We start from the raw sequence: 23,505 nt of genomic DNA on the forward strand, positions 1-23,505 counted from the left end.
CTGTATTCAAGCCTCCGTTGCCATTTGTCTGTGTAGCTGAAATATTTATATCCCTTGACGTGACAGAAACATAGACAGTGTCTTGGAAAAGGAGCATAAATAAGGCATCATTTGAAATCCACTAAAATGCAAAATTCATGCAGTGTGTTCTTGCCTGGTGGGGGGAGTTTGGGGGCAGAGTCAACACTGGGGGGGGGGGGGTTCCGACGACCTTTGCCAGTTCAGTGTGTGACAAGATTAGTGGCCTGGCAGAACTCTCTTAAGGTCTGTGGGTTGAGGTTTCTGGGGGACGGATAGCTTGGGGTGGGGGCTGATGCCTTCGTGCCCTGACTTTGGGGGCTTCCTTGTGGGCATATCTGGGGCGTCACGGTGGACAACAGAAGGTTGGCCTGGAAGCAGACATCAGAGGCAGCAGAAGCCCACTCCCTTGGAAGACGGTGAACTCTCCTTCCTTGGAGGTTTTTAAGCAGAGTTTGGCTGGCCATCTGTCCTGGATATTTAAGCTGTGATATCTGCATTGCAGAATAGAGCGCTACTAGGACTTCCCTTGACCTGGACATTCAACTTCTGTTGATGCAGCCTAAAATTGCTTTGGCCTTTTTTTGCTGCTGCATCACACTCCAGGCTCCTTCAACCACACCTAATCAGGCTTGGTTTCCAGACCCTTGGTCATCTTTGTCACCTTCCTCTGCACACATCCTTCTTAAATTGTGGCGCCCAGAACTGGACACAGGATTCCAGGTGGGATCTGACTAAGGCAGAATAGAGTGGGACCAAGACTTCCCTTGATCCGGACACTAGACTTCTGTTGATGCAGCCTAGAATGTTGCTGTTAAGTTGTGTCCGACTCTTCGTGACCCCATGGACCAGAGCACGCCAGGCACTTCTGTCTTCCACTGCCTCCCGCAGTTTGGTCAAACACATGCTGGTAGCTTCGAGAACACTGTCCAACCATCTCGTCCTCTGTTGTCCCTTTCTTCTTGTGCCCTCCATCTTTCCTAACATCAGGGTCTTTTCCAGGGAGTCTTCTCTTCTCCTGAGGTGGCCAAAGTATTGGAGCCTCAGCTTCAGGATCCGTCCTTCCAGTGGGCACTCAGGGCTGATTTCCATAAGAATGGAGAGGTTGGATCTTCTTGCAGTCCATGGGACTCTCAAGAGTCTCCTCCAGCACCAGAATTCAAAAGCATCAATTCTTTGGTGATCAGCCTTCTTTATGGTCCAGCTCTCACTTCCATACATCACTGCTGGAAAAACCATAGCTTTAACTAGAACAGCGTTGGCTTAGAATTAGCATTCGCCTTTTTTGTTGCTGCATCACACCGTGGACTCATGTTCAGCTTGTGGTCCACCAAGACCCCTGGATCCTTCTCACATGTCCAGCTAGTAAACCAGGGTTTCCCCATCTTATATTTGTGAATCTGGTTCTTCCTCTCTCAGCACAGAACCTGACATTTGTCCCTATTGAAATTCATTCTTTCAGCTGGGGCAGTTGAGCCATCAGACAGATGTTTCCATGATGTGTTTTGTCAATAAAAGGGCCAGTGCAGGTTTGTGTCCTGGTGTGTGTGTGTGTGTGTGTGTGAATTGCATTCCTCTGTGTCCATGCAGAGCTGTGCTGACATCATCGCAGGTATGCTAAGATAACGGTGGGAGGTATTTAACTTTGCAGCTTGCCCAGCCATTTCCCGCCCCCTCCAAACAAGCCCTTTCCCTTTGCTCAAACCTGACCTCTGTTGAAATTAGCCAGCCCCACGCAGGCCTGCTAGAGGCTCAGTGTGCAGCCTGTTTATTAGATTAATTGGGCGTTTGCAAATGCGCTTCTCTGATTACATTCTGAATTGCTAACAAGCGAGGCTGCCGCATGGAACAACTTGTAGGGCAGGCGGGGGTGGCGGGGAGGCAGGTCTGCAGACCAGCTGCCTCTGCGCCAATGACCAGTCTGTTGGTCACGCTTGCAGGATTGCTGCACCGCTGTGGAGGGTGGGTGTGAGAGAGCCCGGCTGCAGGATCCGGCCAAAGGTAGTCCAGAATCCTGTTCTCACATTGGCCAAGCAAATGTCCCAGTGAGGAGCCTACAATCAGGGTCCAGAGCAAGGGGGGTAAAAATCAATGGGTTTTTTTTTGGGGGGGGGACCATAAAAATTGGATTTTTAAAAAATGTAAATCAGATTTTTTTTATTTAAATTGGATTTTTAAAATAAAATGCTTTTTTTAAAAAAAATAAATATTATTATTAGTTTTCAAATACAAAAACAAATTTATACATTCCATACATCTTAATTACCTCTTACTTCTCTTTTTTTGACTTCCCTCAATTTGTCTGCCATTCCTTCCTTTTGTTACCTTTTACACATTTCTGCCCTTTTAACCCTTTCCCCTCACAGAGCTTCCTTAAAGCTTACAAACGTAATTTTATTATCACTCAGTTTTTGCATATATTGGATAAACTTTTCCCAATCTTCTGTAAATCTTTGATCTCGTCGATTCCAGATCCTTCCTGTCATTCTGTCCAATTCTGCATAGTCCATCATTTTAGTTCTCCATTCTTCTATCGTAGGTAATTCCTCCTGTTTCCATTTCTGGGCTATCAATATTCTTGCTGCTGTCACTGCATATAAAAATAACTTCTTTTCTTTCTTATTTATCTCATTACCTGTAATGCCTAGTAAAAATGCTTCTGGTTTCTTAACAAATGGATATTTCAACATTTTCTTCAATTCATTATAAATCATTTCTCAAATGCATTTTATCTTCTTACATTCCCAGCACGTATGACAAAAGGTACAGTGGTGCCCCGCAAGACGAATGCCTCGCAAGATGAAAAACTCGCTAGACGAAAGGGTTTTCCGTTTTTGCATTGCTTCGCTAGACGAATTTCCCTATGGGCTTGCTTCGAAAACGTCTTGCGCTTTTTTTTTTAAGCCGCTTGAAGAGGCGCAGTTGCGACGGACCGTGCTTCGCAAGACGAAAAACATCGCAAGACGAAAAGACTCGCGGAACGAATTATTTTCGTCTTGCGAGGCAACACTGTACCTTCTTTTTCTTTACATTTCCAACATTTGTTACTTATCTTCTACATTTTTGCTAACTTCACAGGTGTTACATACCATCGGTACATCATTTTCATAACATTTTCTTTTATAACTGTACACACAGCGAATCTTAAACCTTCTTTCCAAAGTCTTTCCCAATCCTCCATTTGTATATTATGCCCTATATCTTTGGCCCAGTCAATCATAACTGATTTTACCTCCTCATCCTTCGCACACCGTTCCAGTAATATCTTATACATTTTTGCTAAATTCTTATAATCACTTTTCAATATTTCTGTCTGAAATTTTGATTCTTTGTCAGCAAAACCTTCCTTTTGAAGGAAAAAATCTTTCTAAAGATAGTTTTCTATTGAAGTTACATTCTAGTCCAAAGGCTATTCATCAGGAAATAAGGATTTGTTTTAAGTTTTTCATGTGGGCTGAAACTCAGTCTAAGGTTGTTGTTGTTGTTTTTTAAATCGTTTATCCACATCAGTTAACAAACATGGATACATATGCTATAATGTTATTGTTTTAGTTAAATAAATTGTTTGTTAATAAGGAAATGATTGTTTTCCTCCTTCCAATAAAGTAAAGCAGAAAAGTTGCCCAGATATAAACAGTAAACTTATTAAACCTCACAATCATTTCATAATTATCTGCCTGTGTATTTCTAATAGTATAACCAAATCAGTAATTTCTGATATAACGGTAAAAACTACTCTGAAAATTTATTATTCCAAAAATGAAACCTTCACCTGGTTGTAAATATTAAGGTGATACCAGCAAGAATGAGTCTGTCCGTAAAAAAAGGCAGAAAGATTTAAATCAAGTCTTGCTGACTAGTGACTTAAATCGTGATTTAAATTGATTTGATATAAGTCAAATCCACTGTGTACCTTCCTCCCACCTCTGCATTTCCACAATTCTTGTGCCCAGCCCAGGCATTCCTCACAACTTCCTGGGGGCCCAGCCCAGCCTAGCATAGAATAGAATAGAATTTATTATTTCTACCCCGCCCATCTGGCTGGGCTTCCCCAGCCACTCTGGGTGGCTTCCAACAGAATATTAAAATACAGTAGTCCGTTAAACATTAAAAGCTTCCCTAAAGAGGGCTGCCTTCAGATGTCTTCTAAAAATCTGGTAGTTGTTCTTCTCTTTGACATCTGGTGGGAGGGAGTTCCACAGGGCGGGCACCACTGTAGCACCCTGCTTGTGGTTAACGCTTAGCTGGAATGAAATATTCAACGCAGCAATAGAGAAATTAAAATAATAATTTATTTGTCAGACAAATAAATGATAGGCACAGTGGTATATGGATACCAAAGCTCTGCCCACTCCAGCCCTGATGGCCAGCACTTATATTTCCTCAGCCCAGCCCCCTTGCTCCTCCTTTGGCTGCCTCTGTGCAATCAGCCTGGTTGAAATTCCTATTGGCTGTTTGCTAGAACCAATCATAAAAGATACACCCATTTCCTATTACCTTTTATGGGAGACAAAGAGCTATATTTCCTTCTATCCATAAATGGCAGACAAGTAGCCATATATCTTACATTTGCCTTGACAAGGCACCTTAATTACCAGATCACCTTTTGCCCCTGTTGCCCCTGCATTCCAAAACAAATGGCTCATGGTATTAAATTCTATCTAAACAGAGATCTTGGGTTCACATTCTCACACACCATCAATGAAATAAGAATCTAACATAAGAATCTAACATTTCTTACTTTCTAAATCCTTTGCATAATTACATTAAGCCAACAAATTTCATATATAACATAGATAGCTTTTTAGAAGAAAAGGCCTTTGCAAAGTAAAAAAGGAACTCGGTAAAAACAGCTTCAAAAGAAGCCTCTTCAGTTTACACCCCCCTTTCCCAGCCAGCTGCTTTTCCCATTAGCTCTTCCCAAAATTTATTGCCCTTTAACTCTCTCAGTATACCTTAAACCTTAGGAAAATATGGCTAGAGTCTGATGGGAGGCACATGGTATTACCGTATTTTCTGTTAAACAACAAATCTTACTATTTACCAACTCTTAATTAGTGTTTTTGCAGCTTGATTGTATTCTGTAATATAGGGTCAGTGTAACATTTGCTCCCAGCCTATAATTCCCTTTTACAACTTTGAGAAACTTGTCTCCTGCTACTGCTATAAATCAGGGAGGCCCTTGTTCAGGAGAGCAGAAAGATAAACAACTGCCAAAGTACTTAGCCAGCTGGTTTCTGCGTGGCATGAAACATACAAACATTTGCAAATATATCTTTAAGCTCATTTTAAAATACAGGCCTTGATCAGATGCCACACCACCACCGAGAAGGCCCTCTGCCGGGTTCCCTGTAACTTGGCTTCTCGCAATGAGGGAACCGCCAGAAGGCCCTCGGAGCTGGACCTCAGTGTCCGGGCAGAACGATGGGGGTGGAGATGCTCCTTCAGATATACTGGGCCGAGGCCGTTTAGGGCTTTCAAGGTCAGCACCAACACTTAGAATTGTGCTCGGAAACGTACAGGGAGCATGGCATTGGGGGATTTGTTTTCAGGTCTTCCTGACAGTTGCTGGTGGAGAGGTGCAGGTTCTGACCGGCCCAGCAGCCGTTGCTGTTTCTGCACAAGTGTAGACCACTCAACTCTCTCTCCCCATTATTCCCTTCTCCAGCTGCTTTTCCAATGGCCAGGGAGAAGATACCAGGTTTGTGTGTCTTCTCCCCTGTAGGAAGAAAATAGCTGTGTGCTTTTAGTGAGAGAGGATGAATTGGCTCCTTCCCACAAGGGCTGTGTCAGAGCGGAAGCTGGATGTTATGAGGAAAAAAATGCTCCTTTTCCCTTACGGGGTACCCAAGAGCCCATATAGAGTCCTTTTGTGGGTTCTCTATCGGTAGGAGAAAATAGCAGAGGCCAACCAGAGAATATTGAGAAGCAAAGCGGCTAGTAAGCCTGATCTTTATTAAAGCTGTTGCAACAGGGTGTTCCCCCCACAGGCAGGAGAGAGGAGGACCCCCCTAATGAAGGAGTGCAAGTCCTGATATAGACATTTTGAAATTGCCCGCCCTGAAGTCCAAGACCACCCCCAGAAACATCATACATACATCACAGAAGGGGTGGAAATGTGGGTGTGTTGCTTCTTCCTGTCTGCCAGGTTACCTGATTGAATTACCTGGGCATCCTGGCCACACTTTTGTTATGATAACTACTCAGTTCCTGAATCCTGGTCACAGGCTCCCCTATTCATATCTTAAATGTGCCCTTAAGACAGGATTTGTGAGCAAAGAGACAATGGGGAGATTTCCCTGTTTCCTTTGACCTTGCAGAGAAATATTTGGTCATTTTGGGAGAGAGAAAATGGTTCCATGACTTTTTCTGTGGGCTTCAGACACGAGTTTACATATTTGTATGTGTTTGCTTGGTACATTTATGAGCAACTATTTTATATATATGGGACATGGGTGGCACTGTGGGTTAAACCACAGAGCCTAGGGCTTGCCGATCAGAAGGTCGGCGGTTTGAATCCCCACAACGTGGTGAGCTCCCGTTGCTCGGTCCCTGCTCCTGCCCACCTAGCAGTTCGACAGCAGGTCAAAGTGCAAGTAGATAAATAGGTACCACTCCGGCGGGAAGGTAAACGGCATTTCCGTGCGCTGCTCTGGTTCGCCAGAAGTGGCTTAGTCATGCTGGCCACATGACCCGGAAGCTGTACGCCGGCTCCCTCGGCCAGTAAAGCGAGATGAGCGCCGCAACCCCAGAGTCGGCCACGACTGGACCTAATGGTCAGGGGTCCCTTTTTATTTTATATATATAAGACCTTAAAATTCTTATAACACTGGGCATAATCAAGATCTCAAAATGCTCCGGCAGGAGGATATTTTGGTCCTGGAAAGTGCCACCAGCCAGACCAGTCGCAAGGGGTTAGGCGTTTAGGCTTTCCCTGTTTTAGGTATTTGCACCCCCCGAATCCCTGTTTCGTGTGCTTTTAGGATACCATTTTGTTGGTCTTGGGTTGTGTTTCATTTGAATGTGATTAGCTGTGATTCCTGCATTGCAGGGGGTTGGTCTAGATGACCCTGGGTGTCCCTTCCAACTCTACAGTCCTGTGATTGCATGGTATTGGTTGCTTTTTACGCCCTACACACTTGCGTATTGCAAAAAAACCCCAATAATCTATTAAGTGGCTTATAAATGCTTTTAAATAAACCAATACTGGGTTGTAGTCAGCTGACCTTTACTCGGTCCTGTTGATGTTAATGGCCATGAGTAACTTAATTTCGGATTAACACTTAATCCATTAATTTCACCCGATTGACTCTGAGTAAAAGTTAGTTTGAATACACCTCGTTATTTTATAAAGCCACCACCATCAGCACAAATTTAGAATGGAAGCAGAAAAGAGAGGTCCCTGCACCCAAGGAGCTTGCAATCTACATTTTGCTTGGGTGGGAGTCAAGAGAGGAAGAAGAAATTCTCTCTGTCCCTGTGTGTGTGTGTGTGTGTGTGTGTGTGTGTGTGAGAGAGAGAGAGAGAGAGAGAGAGAGAGAGAGAGAGAGAGAGAATCTGCATTCATTTCATTTACACAAAGTTGGCTCAGTTTCATTACAGGCTGAGGGCTGAGAGTTTAACCTGTTGGTTTCCAAAGTGGGGCAGTGGGATTACCTGGGTGGGGTGGGGTTTCTAAGAGGCAGGTGGGTGGCATGGTGTGTGTGTGTGTGTGTGTGTGTGTGTTAAAGGTGTCAATGACTCCCAGACTTTGAAAAGCTGGTATCACTGGGTTAAGTTCATCAGTTTTGTTGAATTAATGGCACCAAATAGTTTTAATTGGATTTTGAATTAAAGTGCAGTGAGTTGTTACCGTTTTGCATTTTGTGTGTGTGTGATGCAAACCATGATCCTGAACAATCTGTTTTATAGGGACAAATTTATGGAACCAAGCAGGGTGGGGGCAGATGCACAGAGAAAGGGTCTGGTGTTCCTGGGCAGGGGCTGCAAATTCCAGCTTGCCCGGAAGGCAGACTGGGGGCAGGAACTGCTGGGCAGCGAGATCCAGGCGCTGGGCATCTCCCTCGAAGCCACCAGCTGCAGGCTTAAAACATTGGCGCTTTAACCAGCTTCTCCATCTGCATTCCTGCCTCTGATGCAGCCATTAATACATATTGATTTACAACCCACGAGAGGCTTTTAATGTTGGGTTTCCGCTCCCTCCTCCCGCTCCTGCCTTCCTTACCCACTTCTGCACGGTCAATATGGCAGCGAATCCAGCGAGCGTGTGGCCCGAGTCCTTTCCTTGGTCTTGTTAACCGAATCTTTTGGGTTAAATTGTGTGGAATGATACAATGCCGTTAATTGGAAGGAGCCGGAATCATTTGTAAGAAAAGGGCAGCTGCTGGCTTGCACCCAGATCTCTCTCTCTCTCTCTACCACCCACCCTCTCCCGGTTTCTTTCCCGATGAGCTGGAGAGTTAAATGGTGCATCTCCAAATCTAATTTGGTGGTTCTGAACAGACAAGGGAGCATTGATGTGCAAATACAGGGGCAGAAAGAGGCGGGTTGCAGGCAGGCCTCCACCCACCCAAAAATGATGGAGAACCTGATTGTATAGGAGTCTGGATCTGCAATGCATCCTCACTCGGTCCCGATTCAGGAAACAAAGTAAAATAAAAGGTCCCACCCCTCTGTCTCAAGGGACTCTGTCTGTACAGAGGCTGCTTCTGTGATACTGCATGGCTTCCAAAAGAGTTTCGGGGGGGGGGGTTCCCCACAGGTGCTCACAGGGCCACCTATATGGCCCCAAGTTTCAGTTGGCCTCCAGAAGGGACTGAGCCTTTAGTGTGGTGGGCCTTGTCCTGTGGAACTCCCTGCCGGTGGATATTCACCAGGAACTGCCCCTGCCTTCTTTCAGATGTCTTTTGAAAGCCCTGTCGTTTAGGCAAGCCTATGCAATATACATTTTGTCTGCAGTGTGGTGTAGTGGTTAGAGCAGGGGTAGGCAACCTGAGGCCCGGGAGCCGGATGTGGCCCAATTGCCTTCTAAATCCAGCCCGCGGACGGTCCAGGAATCAGCGTGTTTTTACCTGAGTAGAATGTGTCCTTTTATTTAAAATGCATCTCTGGGTTATTTGTGGGGCATAGGAATTCATACATTTTTTCCCCCCAAAAAAATATAGTCTGGCCCACCACATGGTCTGAGGGACGGCGGACCGGCCCACAGCTGAAAAAGGTTGCTGATCCCAGGGTTAGAGTGTCAAACTGTGACCTGGGAGAAGTACAGTGGTGCCTCGCAAGACGAAATTAATTCGTTCCGCAAGTTTTTTCTTTTTGCGAGTTTTTCGTCTTGCGAAGCACGGTTTCCCATAGGAATGCATTGAAAATCAATCAATGTGTTCCTATGGAGACCGTCCGGGGACAGAGGGGAAGCGCCCCTCTGTCCCCTCTTTTGAAGCAAGGGGCGGCGTGGAGAAGATCGCTTCTCCCCCTTGCCGCCCCTTGGTTCAAAAGGGGTCCGGGGAGTTTGCGGGGCTGGCAACGGGGAGAAGCGATCTTCTCCCCGCCATCCCTTGCTTCAAAAGAGGTCCGGGGACAGCTTCATTTTGCGAAGCAAGCCCATAGGGAAATTCATCTTGTGAAGCAACTCGAAAATGAAAATACCTTTCGTTTTGCGAGTTTTTCGTCTCGCGAGGCGTTCGTCTTGCGGGGCACCACTGTATCAGGAAGGTTTTTTTAAAAAAAAAATTAAATGTTTTTATCTTTTACTGGAAGCCTCCTAGAGTGGCTGGGGAAACCCAGCCAGATGGGCAGGGTATCATCATCATCTGCCATTCGGCCACACAGCTCACAGGGTGGGACCTTGGAGGGCAGACCAGCCGCTGCATCTCTCAGCCTCGCCTACCTCACAGGCTTGTAAAGGTAAAGGGACCCCTGACCATTAGGCCCAGTCGTGGCCGACTCTGGGGTTGCGGCGCTCATCTCGCTTTACTGGCCGAGGGAGCCGGTGTACAGCTTCCGGGTCATGTGGCCAGCATGACTAAGCCGCTTCTGGCGAACCAGAGCAGCGCACGGAAACGCCGTTTACCTTCCCACTGGAGCAGTACCTATTTATCTACTTGTGCTGGTGTGCTTTTGAACCGCTAGGTTGGCAGGAGCAGGGACTGAGCAACGGGAGCTCACCCCTTTGCGGGGATTCGAACCGCCAACCTTCTGATCGGCAAGCCCTAGGCTCTGTGGTTTAACCCACAGTGCTACTCGCGTCCCTCACAGGGTTGTGGTTCGGATTAAATGAGAGAAGAACTACACATGCCCCCTTGAGCTCTTTGCAGAAAATGGTGGGATGCAAATGCCATGATGCACAGATAAATGATAGAGGTTTATGAATGCCTTTTGCTGGTTGTAGTCTTCCGTAAGCATGGATTTTAAATATGTACATAGATAGATAGGGGCCCCAGGCAGCTGCCTCTCTAAGAAGCAGTCATAATATAGGAAGCTGCCTTGCGTGGAGCAGAACACACACACACACACACACACACACACACACACACACACACACACACACCTACCTCAAGCCCTGTCAACTTCCAGCTGAGGCCTGGGTCTTCAGTCCAAGATCCTTTTTTGTAGTACATGGGACCTGAGATTTTGTGAATGGCCTTTCTCACCCCTCAAGTCACGGCTCCTCAGTTTCATTTAGGAAATGTGAGGCTTTGCCCCTTCAAGGCATTTGCATCATTCAGGGGCAGGGGGGCTTCTCACCACGAAAAAAGGACGACATTCCCTTAAGAGCATAAACCAGCGGCGTTAAAATGGGAACTGGCTCTGGAAGTGGGGTGTTTGCTGGAATGGGAAAGTTTTAACCGGTCGGCAAAACAGAAGACGAGGCTGCAGGGTCCGACCAATGGCCCATATAGTCCAGTATTCTGTTTCCAGAGTGGGCAGCCAGAAAAACAGCAAGCGCAGGGGCTAGGCAGATCTCAGGGTGGGGTGAGAATCTCCAGTATTGCTATTTGAAATATACTTGGAGTCGAGAGTGGATGTCATGCTCTTTATTCAGCTCATAGTGGTGAGGAGGAATGGAAGTTCCCCCAGAATGTCTGCTTTATATACATTATTTACACAATGGGCCCCATGTGATTGGCTAATTCCGGGATTCACCTGTAGGCCAATCAGGTTGCGGATTCACTTCCACTGGAGCTGGATTGGGTGGCTCCTGTGGACCAATCAGACTGCTGCATTCTGAATCCTATTGGTCTAGGACCAATCAGACTGCTGCCTTTGGGATCCTATTCAACTCAGTATATCACTATTGATGGCTAACAGCCATTACGACTTCCTTCTCCCTTTAATACCAGAGACAATATACCTCTAAATCTCAGTTGCTGGGAATTGCAAGTTTTCTTCCACTCAAGTCCTGCTTGCAGGATTATCCTTGGGGCATCCAAGGGCCAACTGTGAGATCACAGTGTTGGACTAAATGGGTCTGATCCTGAAGCCTCTCCTTATGTTCCTAAGGCATTCCACAACTTGGGTGCCATCACCAAGAAGCTCTGCTCTCTCACCCAAACTAGTTGAGAGGGATGATTAAAAAAATGCTTTTTGAAAATCTCCCCCCCCCTTTTTTTTTTTTTGCAAATCACCTTGGAAAATAAGCCCAGCTAGGGTTGCCATATTTTGAAGAGTAAAAAAGAGGATGCTATGACGACTCGTAATTTTAAATACCCCTGCTATATGTGGGCTATAGGAGCTGTGATCTATTGCTGAGGGGGCCAGGAGAAGAGAAGAGGAAAGCAACTCTTCAGCCACCAGTTATGGCTATTTCTCACCCAGAAAAGTACAGCCAGAGACATTTTGGCAAATTGAAAAAAATCTGCATTAAAAAAAATGTGGCTCCCTTCTACAATTGGATTGAAGACTTATGCAAACTCGCAACATATGAACAACTTGCATATACTGTAATCACAGATTTGCCATGGAGAAATTCAATGATATTTGGAATCCATTCTTACAAATACTGTAACAGGTTAAGATTTGGTGAAGTGCAATAACAATCTTGTAAAGTGTACAGTTTTGGGTGTCCCCCCCCCCTTTATTTTCCATTCTACACGGGTTCTGTTTCTCTGTTTCTTTCTCTCTCTTTTATTTACGTCTCACAATGTTTAGTGCATATATAATTATGTACTTTTTGAAGATTTAAAAAACAAAACCAAAAACAACAATCCGCCAGGACAGAAATTTTACTCCTGAAAAAGAGGACGTGTCCTGGAAAAAGAGGACACATGGCAACTGTGCATAATGACAGAGCTGAAGCAAGTAGCCAGTCTTGCCCAGGGCCCTAGGAAAGGAGTTTTGGGGAACCAGGGTCCAGGAGGGAGAGTCGTGGCAGCAAAGCCCAGGGAGAAAACTCAGCCAGGGCGAATGGGCGCCGCTGAATCCAAGTGATTTGCTATTCTGGAGACATCTCTGTTTTGGGGTACATGGACGCAACTGGGAGGCCTGTGGTTTGGTGGCTCCTCTCTGCTCTTTTCCAGGGCTCTCCCTGACCTCTCCCCCTCTCTTTCCCACAGTGCTCAGCATCGGAGAAGGAGGCTTTTGGGAAGGAAGCGTGAAGGGGCGGACGGGCTGGTTCCCGGCAGAATGTGTTGAGGAGGTGCAGATGAGACAGTACGACTCGAGGCAAGGTAAGGTCCCCCGTGGCTCCGTGCACCTGAGGAGGAGGAGGAAGAGCTTGTTTGCAGAAACCTGCCTGGTTCTTTTCTCAGAAAAGGCATCATAAGGGACCCCAGGGCGTTGCTCAGGGTGGGGTGAAGAGGGGTTTGTCCTGGCTCAAGGGGAAGCCCCTCAAATGTAAGAACCACTTTTCCAGGTGGTCCACATAGCTCAGCGTTTTATCTTCTGGAGGATGCTAGACTTTGACCACAGAGTAGTTCCACAAGTGGGGGGTGCTGACGGTTTTACTATTTGTACCCCGCCCTGTAGAAATGAAAAATCACGGGAGACGAGAGAGGCAGGTGTAACATGAGGCGTCTGTCTGGGCGGGCCTTGAGAGCCTCTTTTATTGAATATTACAAGCATTGCCACAGGTGGGCCTGTGGCTGATTGGTTGATACATACACACAGAAACTTGTGATTGGTTAACATAAGTACTAAGGCGGGAATTACATGTGAGAGGTGGGGATTACATGCGATCATTTATCACTGATACATTAAAGGCTAAGAATCGGAGCTAGAACTAGACAGGCATGAAGCCTCCTAATTGAATTGTAACTAGGGATTAATATGGCACGAAACAATATAACAATCAGGTTCTGTAGTTGTGGTCAGCTAGGCATGGAGAGCAGGTACGGTTTGTTTTCCATGAGCTTAGGATGTCTGTTACTAATGATTGATCATAGCATGTAACAATGTAACAATCAGGTTCAGCTAGGCGTGAAGAGCAGGTTCGTACAGTGTGTGCAAAAGCAGGGAAAAGCCTACAAGCAAAAACTTCTCAGAAAGCAAGAGAAAGGAGGAACAAGGCTTCCCCAAAATGGAGCAGTTTTGTGCAGAAAGAGACTAACAGTTATGTGCAGAAAGAAGACTTCCCTTTATCTCCCCCTTTCTTTTCTTGTTTGCGAGGCATTCTGGGTAAATAAGGCAAAAATATTTCAGGATTAGTGGTGTGCCAACAAATGCCCAAAATAAGTTCGCCAGGGTCGATGGGACAAAAATATTTCGGGATACGTGGTTTGCCAACGCATGCCCAAAATAAATCCGTCCAGGATCGATGGGACAAGAATACTTCGGGATACGTGGTTTGCCAACGCATGCCCAAAATAAATCCGTCCACATCTCACCATAGGTTTACTGTTGGTGTTGCCATTTCGCAAAGTAGGCGGCAAGGAGTTTATTAGGTGGTTGAGGGGGAGAGAGAAGCCGGGAGAAAAGACTTATGAGGCCAGGAATGCATTGAAGGAAGCAACATAACAAAATTAAGATGCATATAATGACAAGGGCATATTGAAAGAGATTACGAAGCCAAGTAAGATTAGGTAATAAGCCACTAGGTGAAAGAATCCCAGAGGCCAGAAAATCCAACGTCTTGTGTAATGTGGTGTGTAAGATTTTGCAATCCATAATGATTCACATCCATAATGATGAAGCATCAGCAAATAGTGATAGCAGAACGATTTTGTAAAAGTCCATAGTGAAATTCACTCTGTTCTTTATTCAAAAGGTGAGAAGCTTGTGGAGTAAAATTCAGGGCTTTTTCTTCCATAGTGAAATTCACTCTGTTCTTTATTCAAAAGGTGAGAAGCTTGTGAAGTAAAATTCAGGGCTTTTTCTGCAGAACAAGCTAAAGAATTAATGTTCATACGATTCTGTACAGCCAATCCAGGGACTCCTAGGAGAGAAACAACTAAAGAGATATATTCAGACCTACTGAAAAAGGAGACAAAAGCATCACAATCATTAGTCAATTCCACATTTCAGGCATTTTTTGGAAGGTCTAACCTTGTTGGCAGCGCCATCCTTGCTAGCCCCCCCGCCAGGGGCTCTGCATTGTTTAGCAAAATGGCCAGGGCACTTGCAGCTAAAGCAGTTACCAGTTGGCTTATTGCCAGCCTGGATGGCACCGGCAAGCAAGGACATCGCATGACTCTGGCTTCCAACATCTGCACAGGCTTTAATCTTATCAGCACACATTCCTGTTACATAGGAGGATTTTAAACAGGAATCAACAATGGCCCTTCTTAATTCTCGCATTACAGAATAAGAAAGGGTTTCATATAGCACCTGTTGTTGTGCTGTGCCTGGGTTTGCATAAGAAATAGGGAAAGCAGATGGCAACACCCCAGCCCACTCAGACTCTTCCTCTAAGGATAGGAGCCCTTTCTGCCTTGCCTGGGAAAGTGCAACACGGACAGCTCCCGTGAAACAGGCAGGAGCTGAGGCAGGCAAGGGAGGGGTGGAAGGAGGGAGGGAAGAAAGTGGGGGGGAAGAAAGAGGGGGGGGAGTGGATGTTGGCTGAGACACAGCTTCTGAAGAAGCGGATGCAGGCAAAGGAAACACAGGAGGGAGGGAAGGGGGGATGGGGGTGGTGGTTGTGGGCTGAGGGACAGCTCCTGTATGAGCAGATGCAGGAGGGGGGGAAGGGGGGTGGATGGGTTGGAAGCAGGCAAAGGAGGGAGGGATTGGCAGGATTGTGCAGGAGGCAAAAGCTTAGGATAAGGAGGGGGGCTGTCTCCAACAGACAGAGATGCAGGGGCCGAGGGAGACGCCTGGGACGCCTGAGGTCCAAATTTTGCCACGGCATCTGCACATTTCTTCCAAGTTAGCAGACAGTGGATAGGAGCCCTGGGTTCTGCAAAAAAAGTTTTTCCAATCTTTTGCCAAGCCTCTACCCCCAAGGAGCCTGCCTCAGGGTACCAGGGGCATTGAAATGCAATCTCACATAACAAACGTTCAATTTCCTTTAAAGAAACATGAGCACCTGCACCTCTCTGTCTGACTAAATGAAGCAGTTCAGTAGCATGCACTTTCTGGGACTTTGTAAGCTCCCCCCCCCATACTCACGGTGTAGCCGGCTAAGACTTCTCCAGTCGAGTGAAGTATGAGGCTGGCTGACTGCTCGGCTGCGCAAGGGATCTGGCACGTCGGGGTCACCAGATGTAGAAATGAAAAATCACGGGAGACGAGAGAGGCAGGTGTAACATGAGGCGTCTGTCTGGGCGGGCCTTGAGAGCCTCTTTTATTGAATATTACAAGCATTGCCACAGGTGGGCCTGTGGCTGATTGGTTGATACATACACACAGAAACTTGTGATTGGTTAACATAAGTACTAAGGCGGGAATTACATGTGAGAGGTGGGGATTACATGTGATCATTTATCACTGATACATTAAAGGCTAAGAATCGGAGCTAGAACTAGACAGGCATGAAGCCTCCTAATTGAATTGTAACTAGGGATTAATATGGCACGAAACAATATAACAATCAGGTTCTGTAGTTGTGGTCAGCTAGGCATGGAGAGCAGGTACGGTTTGTTTTCCATGAGCTTAGGATGTCTGTTACTAATGATTGATCATAGCATGTAACAATGTAACAATCAGGTTCAGCTAGGCGTGAAGAGCAGGTTCGTACAGTGTGTGCAAAAGCAGGGAAAAGCCTACAAGCAAAAACTTCTCAGAAAGCAAGAGAAAGGAGGAACAAGGCTTCCCCAAAATGGAGCAGTTTTGTGCAGAAAGAGACTAACAGTTATGTGCAGAAAGAAGACTTCCCTTTACCGCCCATCTGACTGTGTTACCCCTCTGGGAGGCTTGCAACATACCGTATTTTTCTGTGTATAATACGCCCCTGTGTATAAGAGGGAGATTGCCCTGAGTTGTTGAGGTTTTTTTCCTGGGGAATTGTCGAAAATCGCTCACCCGCCTGACATACACTGCCACTTGCTGCATCGCAAAAGCCTGCTATCATCCATCCCCGCACCGGCAGAAGCTGCCAGTCGCCCGCCCTAGTGCCGCAGGGACAGCAAATCAACACCAGCCATTGCCACAGCCACCAATAACATGCCAAATACCCGCTGACAATCTCTGGCTCGCGGCAGCAACCAATCACACATCTCCCCTATGCACTATCCGTGTATAATACGACCGCCAATTTTAAACATACTTTTTAAATAAAAAAAGGTCGTCTTATACACGGAAAAGTACGGTATATAAAAACACAATAAAAAAATCAAATGTTCAAAAGCTTCCGAAGACAGGGCTGCCTTCAGACGTATTCTAAAGGTTATATAGTTACTCATCTCTTTGACATCTAATGGGAGGGCGTTCCATGGGGCGGGTGCCCTCTGCCTGGTTCCCTGCAACCTCGCTTCTTGCAATGAGGGAGCTACCAGAAGATCCGTGGAGCTGGACATCTGTGTTCGGGCTGGACGATGGGGGTGGAGGTGCTCCTTCAGATCTATAGGGCCAAAGCTGTATATGATGGTGAAAGCCAATCCATTTTAAGGTCTCCAGTAGCTTGTGCTTCCTGATACACCGTCTCTTATGGCTCCGACCTGGTGGAATGCTCTGTCCCATGAGACTAGGCCCTGCAGGATTTAACCTCCTTCCGCAGGGCCTGTAAGACAGAGCTATTCCGCCTGGCTTTCCATTTTAACTTAGCCTGATCTTTTATTCCCATTATTTCCCTCCCCCTCCTCTTTTTATGAAGATTACCCGCTCTGGGATCCCACAGCTAATTCTCCCCTGGTCTCCTCGCTGGCCCAAATAGGACTAACTTAGCCAGCTAGCCCTGGGGACCATCTAATGTTTATTGGATGGATTTCTCCCCTAAATTGATTTTTGAATTCTGAATTGATTATTATTCACATTTTCTACTGTATTTTATGCTGGTTTTTGTTGCATCAGTTAAGTGTTTTAAATTTGGTGTTAGCAGCCCTGAGCCCGGTTTTCTGAACCGGGAAGGGCAGGGTATAAATAAAATTTCATTATTATTATTATTATTATTATTATTATTATTATTATTATTAAGGAAGCTTTCCTTCTGGTGATCCTTCCTAGCTGCCACCAAACCCTCTTCTGCTATCCCCACCCCAACAAAAAAAACGGTTCTGAAAACCATTTGCATCTGTGGCCTTCTTTCCAAGGAGAGCTGCCTCACTGAGCAGGCAGGTTCTGCTTCCTTTCTCCAACAAAGACCAGAAGATATTTTCCGGGTTCCTTGTCAGAGGAACAGCTTAGTTCTTTCGCAGATGCCTCCTAGGTCAGCTCTGGTTTCAGCTGCTGGCTGCTCTTCCACCTTCTTCTTTTGCAACGCATTGTTACGACATTCCTATTGTTACAGAAAAATCTAGGTGCGAGGCTGCTCAGTCCCCCAGCTCATCGGGCTCCCTGCGGAATAAAGGAAGGAGTCCACCCACCAACTGGAGCAAATAGCTGTAGACCAAAGTTTATGGCACAACAGGTTCAAAGAGGAATTTTGAACCCTGAGGATGGGGTGTTAAGGACTTTTAAAAGTTTCTATCTTATCCCAGCATACAGTTTGTTGAGCATCATCACTACATCATTGCTAATTCAGAAAAGGGGAGGGTTATATATGATTAACATTGGAGGAATGTGTTTGGGCAACAGGCGGATACAGGATTTGTATTGGGAAGTACATTCTAAGCACCTACTACAAAGGGACAATAGAACATTGGTTTGCATAGTCTGCCACCTGGGCAAGCCCGGAGGAGAGCTTTTGCCCAGCGATTGACACCTATGAGTACCTTCTTGTGAGTACATCACTTCCCGCTTGAGGGATTATGGCGGGGACCGAGTGGTTTCCAAGTCCTTGGCCAATGAATCAAATTGGCGGTGGAATGAAGGAAACTGGCAAAGGAGTTGATTTTATATGATTTTGAAAGCTAGGTAACTTCCCTGAGCTGTCAAGTCGAAAGGATACGTTTATGCATAATATTTGTAACATTTAACAACTTTAAAGATGTTCCCCCGCCATAACACTATGAAGCATGCCTGTGAGTGTGGTGGCTTGCCAGTTTTGTGTACACCTGTGGGGTCAACTTCTGGCACTTGCAATGAAATTTAGTTAAAGGAAAGCTGTTGAGAGGTGCAGAAAGATTAGAAGTCGGTGCCACATGCAGACTTGCTGAGCAACAGGCTTCTGAACCCCCCGAGCAGCAGCTGGAAACCAGGTTCAGACACTCTCTTCTGAGATTTCGTGGAGGGCTAGAAACTTTAAAAAGCAAGCGCCAAGACTCTCGGCAGTGTGCGATCTGCACAGCGCTGTCCCACAGCTTTTGGACAGTGGAAAAAGTGGTGTTTGGCAGCTGTTGCCTTCCTCTGCAACATCACCTCGCTTTGAAGGCAGATCAGTCTTAGAAAACCTTCCACCCTTTCCTCATTGCCACCTTTCTGGAGCTGCCCAGATAAATGTTTCTGGCAGTTAGAATCATAGAATCATAGAATCATAGAATCATAGAGTTGGAAGAGACCACAAGGGCCATCGAGTCCAACCCCCTGCCAAGCAGGAAACACCATCAGAGCACTCCTGACATATGGTTGTCAAGCCTCTGCTTAAAGACCTCCAAAGTAGGAGACTCCACCACACTCCTTGGCAGCAAATTCCACTGTCGAACAGCTCTTACTGTCAGGAAGTTCTTCCTAATGTTTAGGTGGAATCTTCTTTCTTGTAGTTTGGATCCATTGCTCCGTGTCCGCTTCTCTGGAGCAGCAGAAAACAACCTTTCTCCCTCCTCTATGTGACATCCTTTTATATATTTGAACATGGCTATCATATCACCCCTTAACCTCCTCTTCTCCAGGCTAAACATGCCCAGCTCCCTTAGCCGTTCCTCATAAGGCATCGTTTCCAGGCCTTTGACCATTTTGGTTGCCCTCCTCTGGACACGTTCCAGTTTGTCAGTGTCCTTCTTGAATTGTGGTGCCCAGAACTGGACACAGTACTCCAGGTGTGGTCTGACCAGAGCAGAATACAGTGGCACTATTACTTCCCTTGATCTAGATGTTATACTCCTATTGATGCAGCCCAGAATTGCATTGGCTTTTTTAGCTGCCGCGTCACACTGTTGGCTCATGTCAAGTTTGTGGTCAACCAAGACTCCTAGATCCTTTTCACATGTACTGCTCTCAAGCCAGGTGTCACCCATCTTGTATTTGTGCCTCTCATTTTTTTTGCCCAAGTGCAATACTTTACATTTCTCCCTGTTAAAATTCATTTTGTTTGTTTTTGCCCAGTTCTCTAATCTGTCAAGGTCGTTTTGAAGTGTGATCCTGTCCTCTGGGGTGTTAGCCACCCCTCCCAGTTTGGTGTCATCTGCAAATTTGATCAGGATGCCCTTGAGTCCATCATCCAAGTCGTTGATAAAGATGTTAAATAAGACCGGGCCCAAGACAGAACCCTGTGGCACCCCACTAGTCACTCTTCTCCAGGATGAAGAGGAACCATTGATGAGCACCCTTTGGGTTCGGTCAGTCAGCCAGTTACAAATCCACTGAGTGGTAGCAGAGTCAAGACCGCATTTTACCAGCTTCTTTACAAGAATATCATGGGGCACCTTGTCAAATGCCTTACTGAAATCAAGGTAGGCTATATCCACTGAGTTCCCTTCATCTACCAGGCTTGTAATTCTGTCAAAAAATGAGATCAGGTTAGTCTGACATGACTTATTTTTCAGAAATCCATGCTGACTATTGGTGATCACAGCATTCCTTTCTAGGTGCTCACAGACTGTTTGCTTAATGATCTGCTCAAGAATCTTCCCTGCTATTGATGTCAGACTGACTGGGCGGTAATTATTTGGGTCCTCTCTTTTCCCCTTTTTGAAAATAGGGACAACATTTGCCCTCCTCCAGTCTGCCGGGACTTCGCCTGTTCTCCAGGATTTCTCAAAGATGACTGCCAGTGGTTCTGAGATCACATCTGCCAGTTCTTTTAATACTCTTGGATGCAGTTCATCTGGCCCTGGAGACTTGAATACATCTAAACTAGCCAAATATTCTTGTACTGTCTCCTTAGTTATTCTGGGCTGTGTTTCCTTTGCTGAATCATTTGCTCCAAATTCTTCAGGTCGGGCATTGTTTTCTTTATCGGAGAAGACTGAGGCAAAGAAGGCATTGAGGAGTTCAGCCCTTTCTGTGTCCCCTGTTTGCATTTCACCATCTTCTGCTCTGAGTGACCCCACTGTTTCTTTGTTCTTCCTTTTGCTACGAACATACCCATAAAAGCCTTTTTTGTTGCTTTTAACCTCTCTAGCAAGCCTGAGTTCATTCTGTGCTTTAGCTTTTCTGACTTTGTGTCTACACGTGCTGGCTATTTGTTTGAATTCCTCTTTGGTGGTTTCCCCCCTTTTCCATTTTTTGTACACATCCTTTTTTAATCTTAATTCAGTTAAAAGTTCTTTAGATAGCCACCCTGGCTTCTTTAGGCACCTTCCATGTTTCCGTCTCATTGGTATTGCCTGACGTTGTGCTTTTACTATCTCCCTCTTAACAAACTCCCAGCCATCATGAACTCCCTTTCCTTTTAGTATTGCTGTCCATGGGATCTCACCCAGCACTTCCCTAAGTTTTATGAAGTCGGCTTTCTTAAAGTCAAGAAATTGAGTCCTAGTATGCTTGGCTGCTCCTTTCCGCTGTATAGTAAACTTCAGAAGAGCATGATCACTCGCGCCTAATGATCCTTCCACTTCTACCCCACTAACCAGGTCATCAACATTGGTTAGGACCAGATCTAAAATGGCTGTTCCTCTTGTTGCTTCTCCCACTTTCTGGACAATGAAGTTGTCTGCAAGGCCAGTGAGGAATCTGTTTGACCTTATGCTCTTGGCTGAGTTTGACGTCCAACAAATATCCGGGTAATTGAAGTCCCCCATTACTACTATCTCCCTTCCTTTTGCATGCTTGGCCATCTGTTCCAGGAAGGCATCATCTATGTCCTCCGTTTGGCTTGGGGATCTATAGTAAACTCCCACAATGAGGTCTCTGTTATTCTTCTCTCCCTTAATTTTGACCCAAATGCTCTCACATTGGCTTTGAGGTTCTAAATCTTGGATCTCTTCACAGGTATACACATCCCTGACATATAACGCCACTCCTCCTCCTTTCTTGTCTGGTCTGTTTCTCTGAAATAGATTGTATCCCCCCATTATTACATTCCAATCGTGGGACTTATCCCACCAGGTTTCAGTGATGCCTATTATGTCATATTTAGTTTGCTGTACCAAGAGCTCAAGCTCATCTTGTTTATTTCCCATGCTTTGCGCATTAGTGTACAGACATTGAAGTCCATTAATCATTCCCCCGTGTCTCTTATTTAAGGATTTTTTCCTCCCACCACTAGGTCTGCGTGCTGTTTGCTCCATTTGGTCTATGACATTTGGATGATCATCTTCATTAATTGATAGACTCCTACCTTCAGGAGCACTGTCTCCCTCCCCCACATTAGTCAGTTTAAAGCCCTCCTGATGAGATTTCTGAGATTTTTGGCAAAAACATTCCTCCCAACCGTTGTGAGGTGCAGCCCATCACTTGCCAGAAGTCCATCTTCAAGAAACTGCAGTCCGTGATCTAAGAATCCAAACTGTTCCTGTTTACACCATTTGCGAAGCCAGCTGTTCACTTCCACTATTTTCCCCTCTCTCCCTGGGCCACGTCGTTCAACTGGGAGGACAGACGAGATGACAATTTGTGCATTTAGTTGCTTCAATTTCCTGCCGAGAGCCTCGTAGTCTCTTTTGATCTTCTGGAGGCTATTGCTTGCAGTGTCATTGGTTCCCACATGAACCAAGAGGAATGGGTATTTGTCAGTGGGTTTTATGATTCCTTGCAGTCGTTCAGTTACATCTTGGATCTTAGCCCCGGGGAGACAGCACACTTCCCGAGACATCTTGTCAGGCCCACAGATCACTGCTTCTGTTCCCCTCAGTAGGGAATCCCCTATCACCACTACACGCCTCCTCTTGGGTTTGGTCGGGGTTCTTCCGTGAGCTGTCCGTTCCAAGGTCGCCTGCACATTCCCTGAGGACTGACTTTGCTGCTCGTCTTCATATACCTGATCGACTGTAATGAGGGAGAGATCCTCAAATGGAGTCTGCTCTTCGTCTTCCATGCTAGGGGAGAGGACCTCAAAGCGATTGTGTATTTCTAAACAATCAGAGTGAACCCTGGGCCTCCTACTTCTTTGAGTCACGTTTCTCCATATATCTGGCTCCTGTGTTGATGAACTAGCCTCCTTCTCAGGGGAGTCCCCTGTCTCCTCCTTGGTGGGGACGGTGTGCTCTGTTGCTTCCAAGAAGAGCTCCAGCTCTCTAATTCTTTGGAGCGTAGCTACACGTTCCTCCAGTTGCTGGACTTTGTCTTTTAAAAGGGCAATCAACATGCAATTGCTGCAGGTGAAGCTGCCTGCAACCCTTGGCAAGATGGCAAACATTGCGCAGGAATCGCAGGCGACTGCAGCTGTTCCCTCCCCTTCCATCTTGAGATCGTGTTGTTGGGGGTGGCTACAGAGGTCCTCCATCATAAAAAGGTTGAAGACAGGACAAATAACTTCGCCCACAAAAAAAAAAAAAACCTAGGTCTCCCCCAACAAACGTTTGAGACTAGCTCCCCTAAATCTAAAAGATGGATATAACTGCCCTACAAACTCTGATAAGCTCCTCCCACAGCTAATCCCCTGCCTCAACAGAAACCCTGCCCCCTCTGACCTTTACACAGGGAAAACAGCTAATCAGCCACAAGAAACACACACACAAGAAAACCCTTTTTGCTCCTTCTTCAACTGCTGCCCTACAAACTCTGATAAGCTCCTCCCACAGCTAATCCCCTGCCTCCAACAGAAACCCTGCCCCCTCTGACCTTTACACAGGGAAAACAGCTAATCAGCCACAAGAAACACACACACAAGAAAACCCTTTTTGCTCCTTCTTCAACTGCTGCCCTACAAACTCTGAGTTCAGCTTCTGAGTGTATTGGCAGAGACCCAGGCCGGTGCAGGAG

The 23,505-nt window shown here is 46.0% G+C and overlaps 1 protein-coding gene across 10 annotated transcripts in view; it reads left to right on the forward strand.

Annotated features, from left to right (window-relative positions):
- The window catches only part of SHANK3 (SH3 and multiple ankyrin repeat domains 3), a 449,651-nt gene that overhangs the window by 287,944 nt on the left and 138,202 nt on the right, over positions 1-23,505 (forward strand). For all 10 annotated transcript variants that reach the window (XR_014012079.1, XR_014012080.1, XM_081209761.1 and 7 more), the window contains one exon: positions 12,570-12,683. Coding sequence is in view for 8 of the 10 variants with exons in the window: in XM_081209761.1 (XP_081065887.1) it covers positions 12,570-12,683 (114 nt within the window). In the remaining 2 variants the exon portion in view is untranslated. The remainder of the gene's footprint in view (positions 1-12,569; positions 12,684-23,505) is intronic.

The sequence above is a fragment of the Podarcis bocagei genome, assembly GCF_964188305.1.
Source record: "Podarcis bocagei genome assembly, chromosome: 10".
Classification (NCBI taxonomy): domain Eukaryota; kingdom Metazoa; phylum Chordata; class Lepidosauria; order Squamata; family Lacertidae; genus Podarcis; species Podarcis bocagei.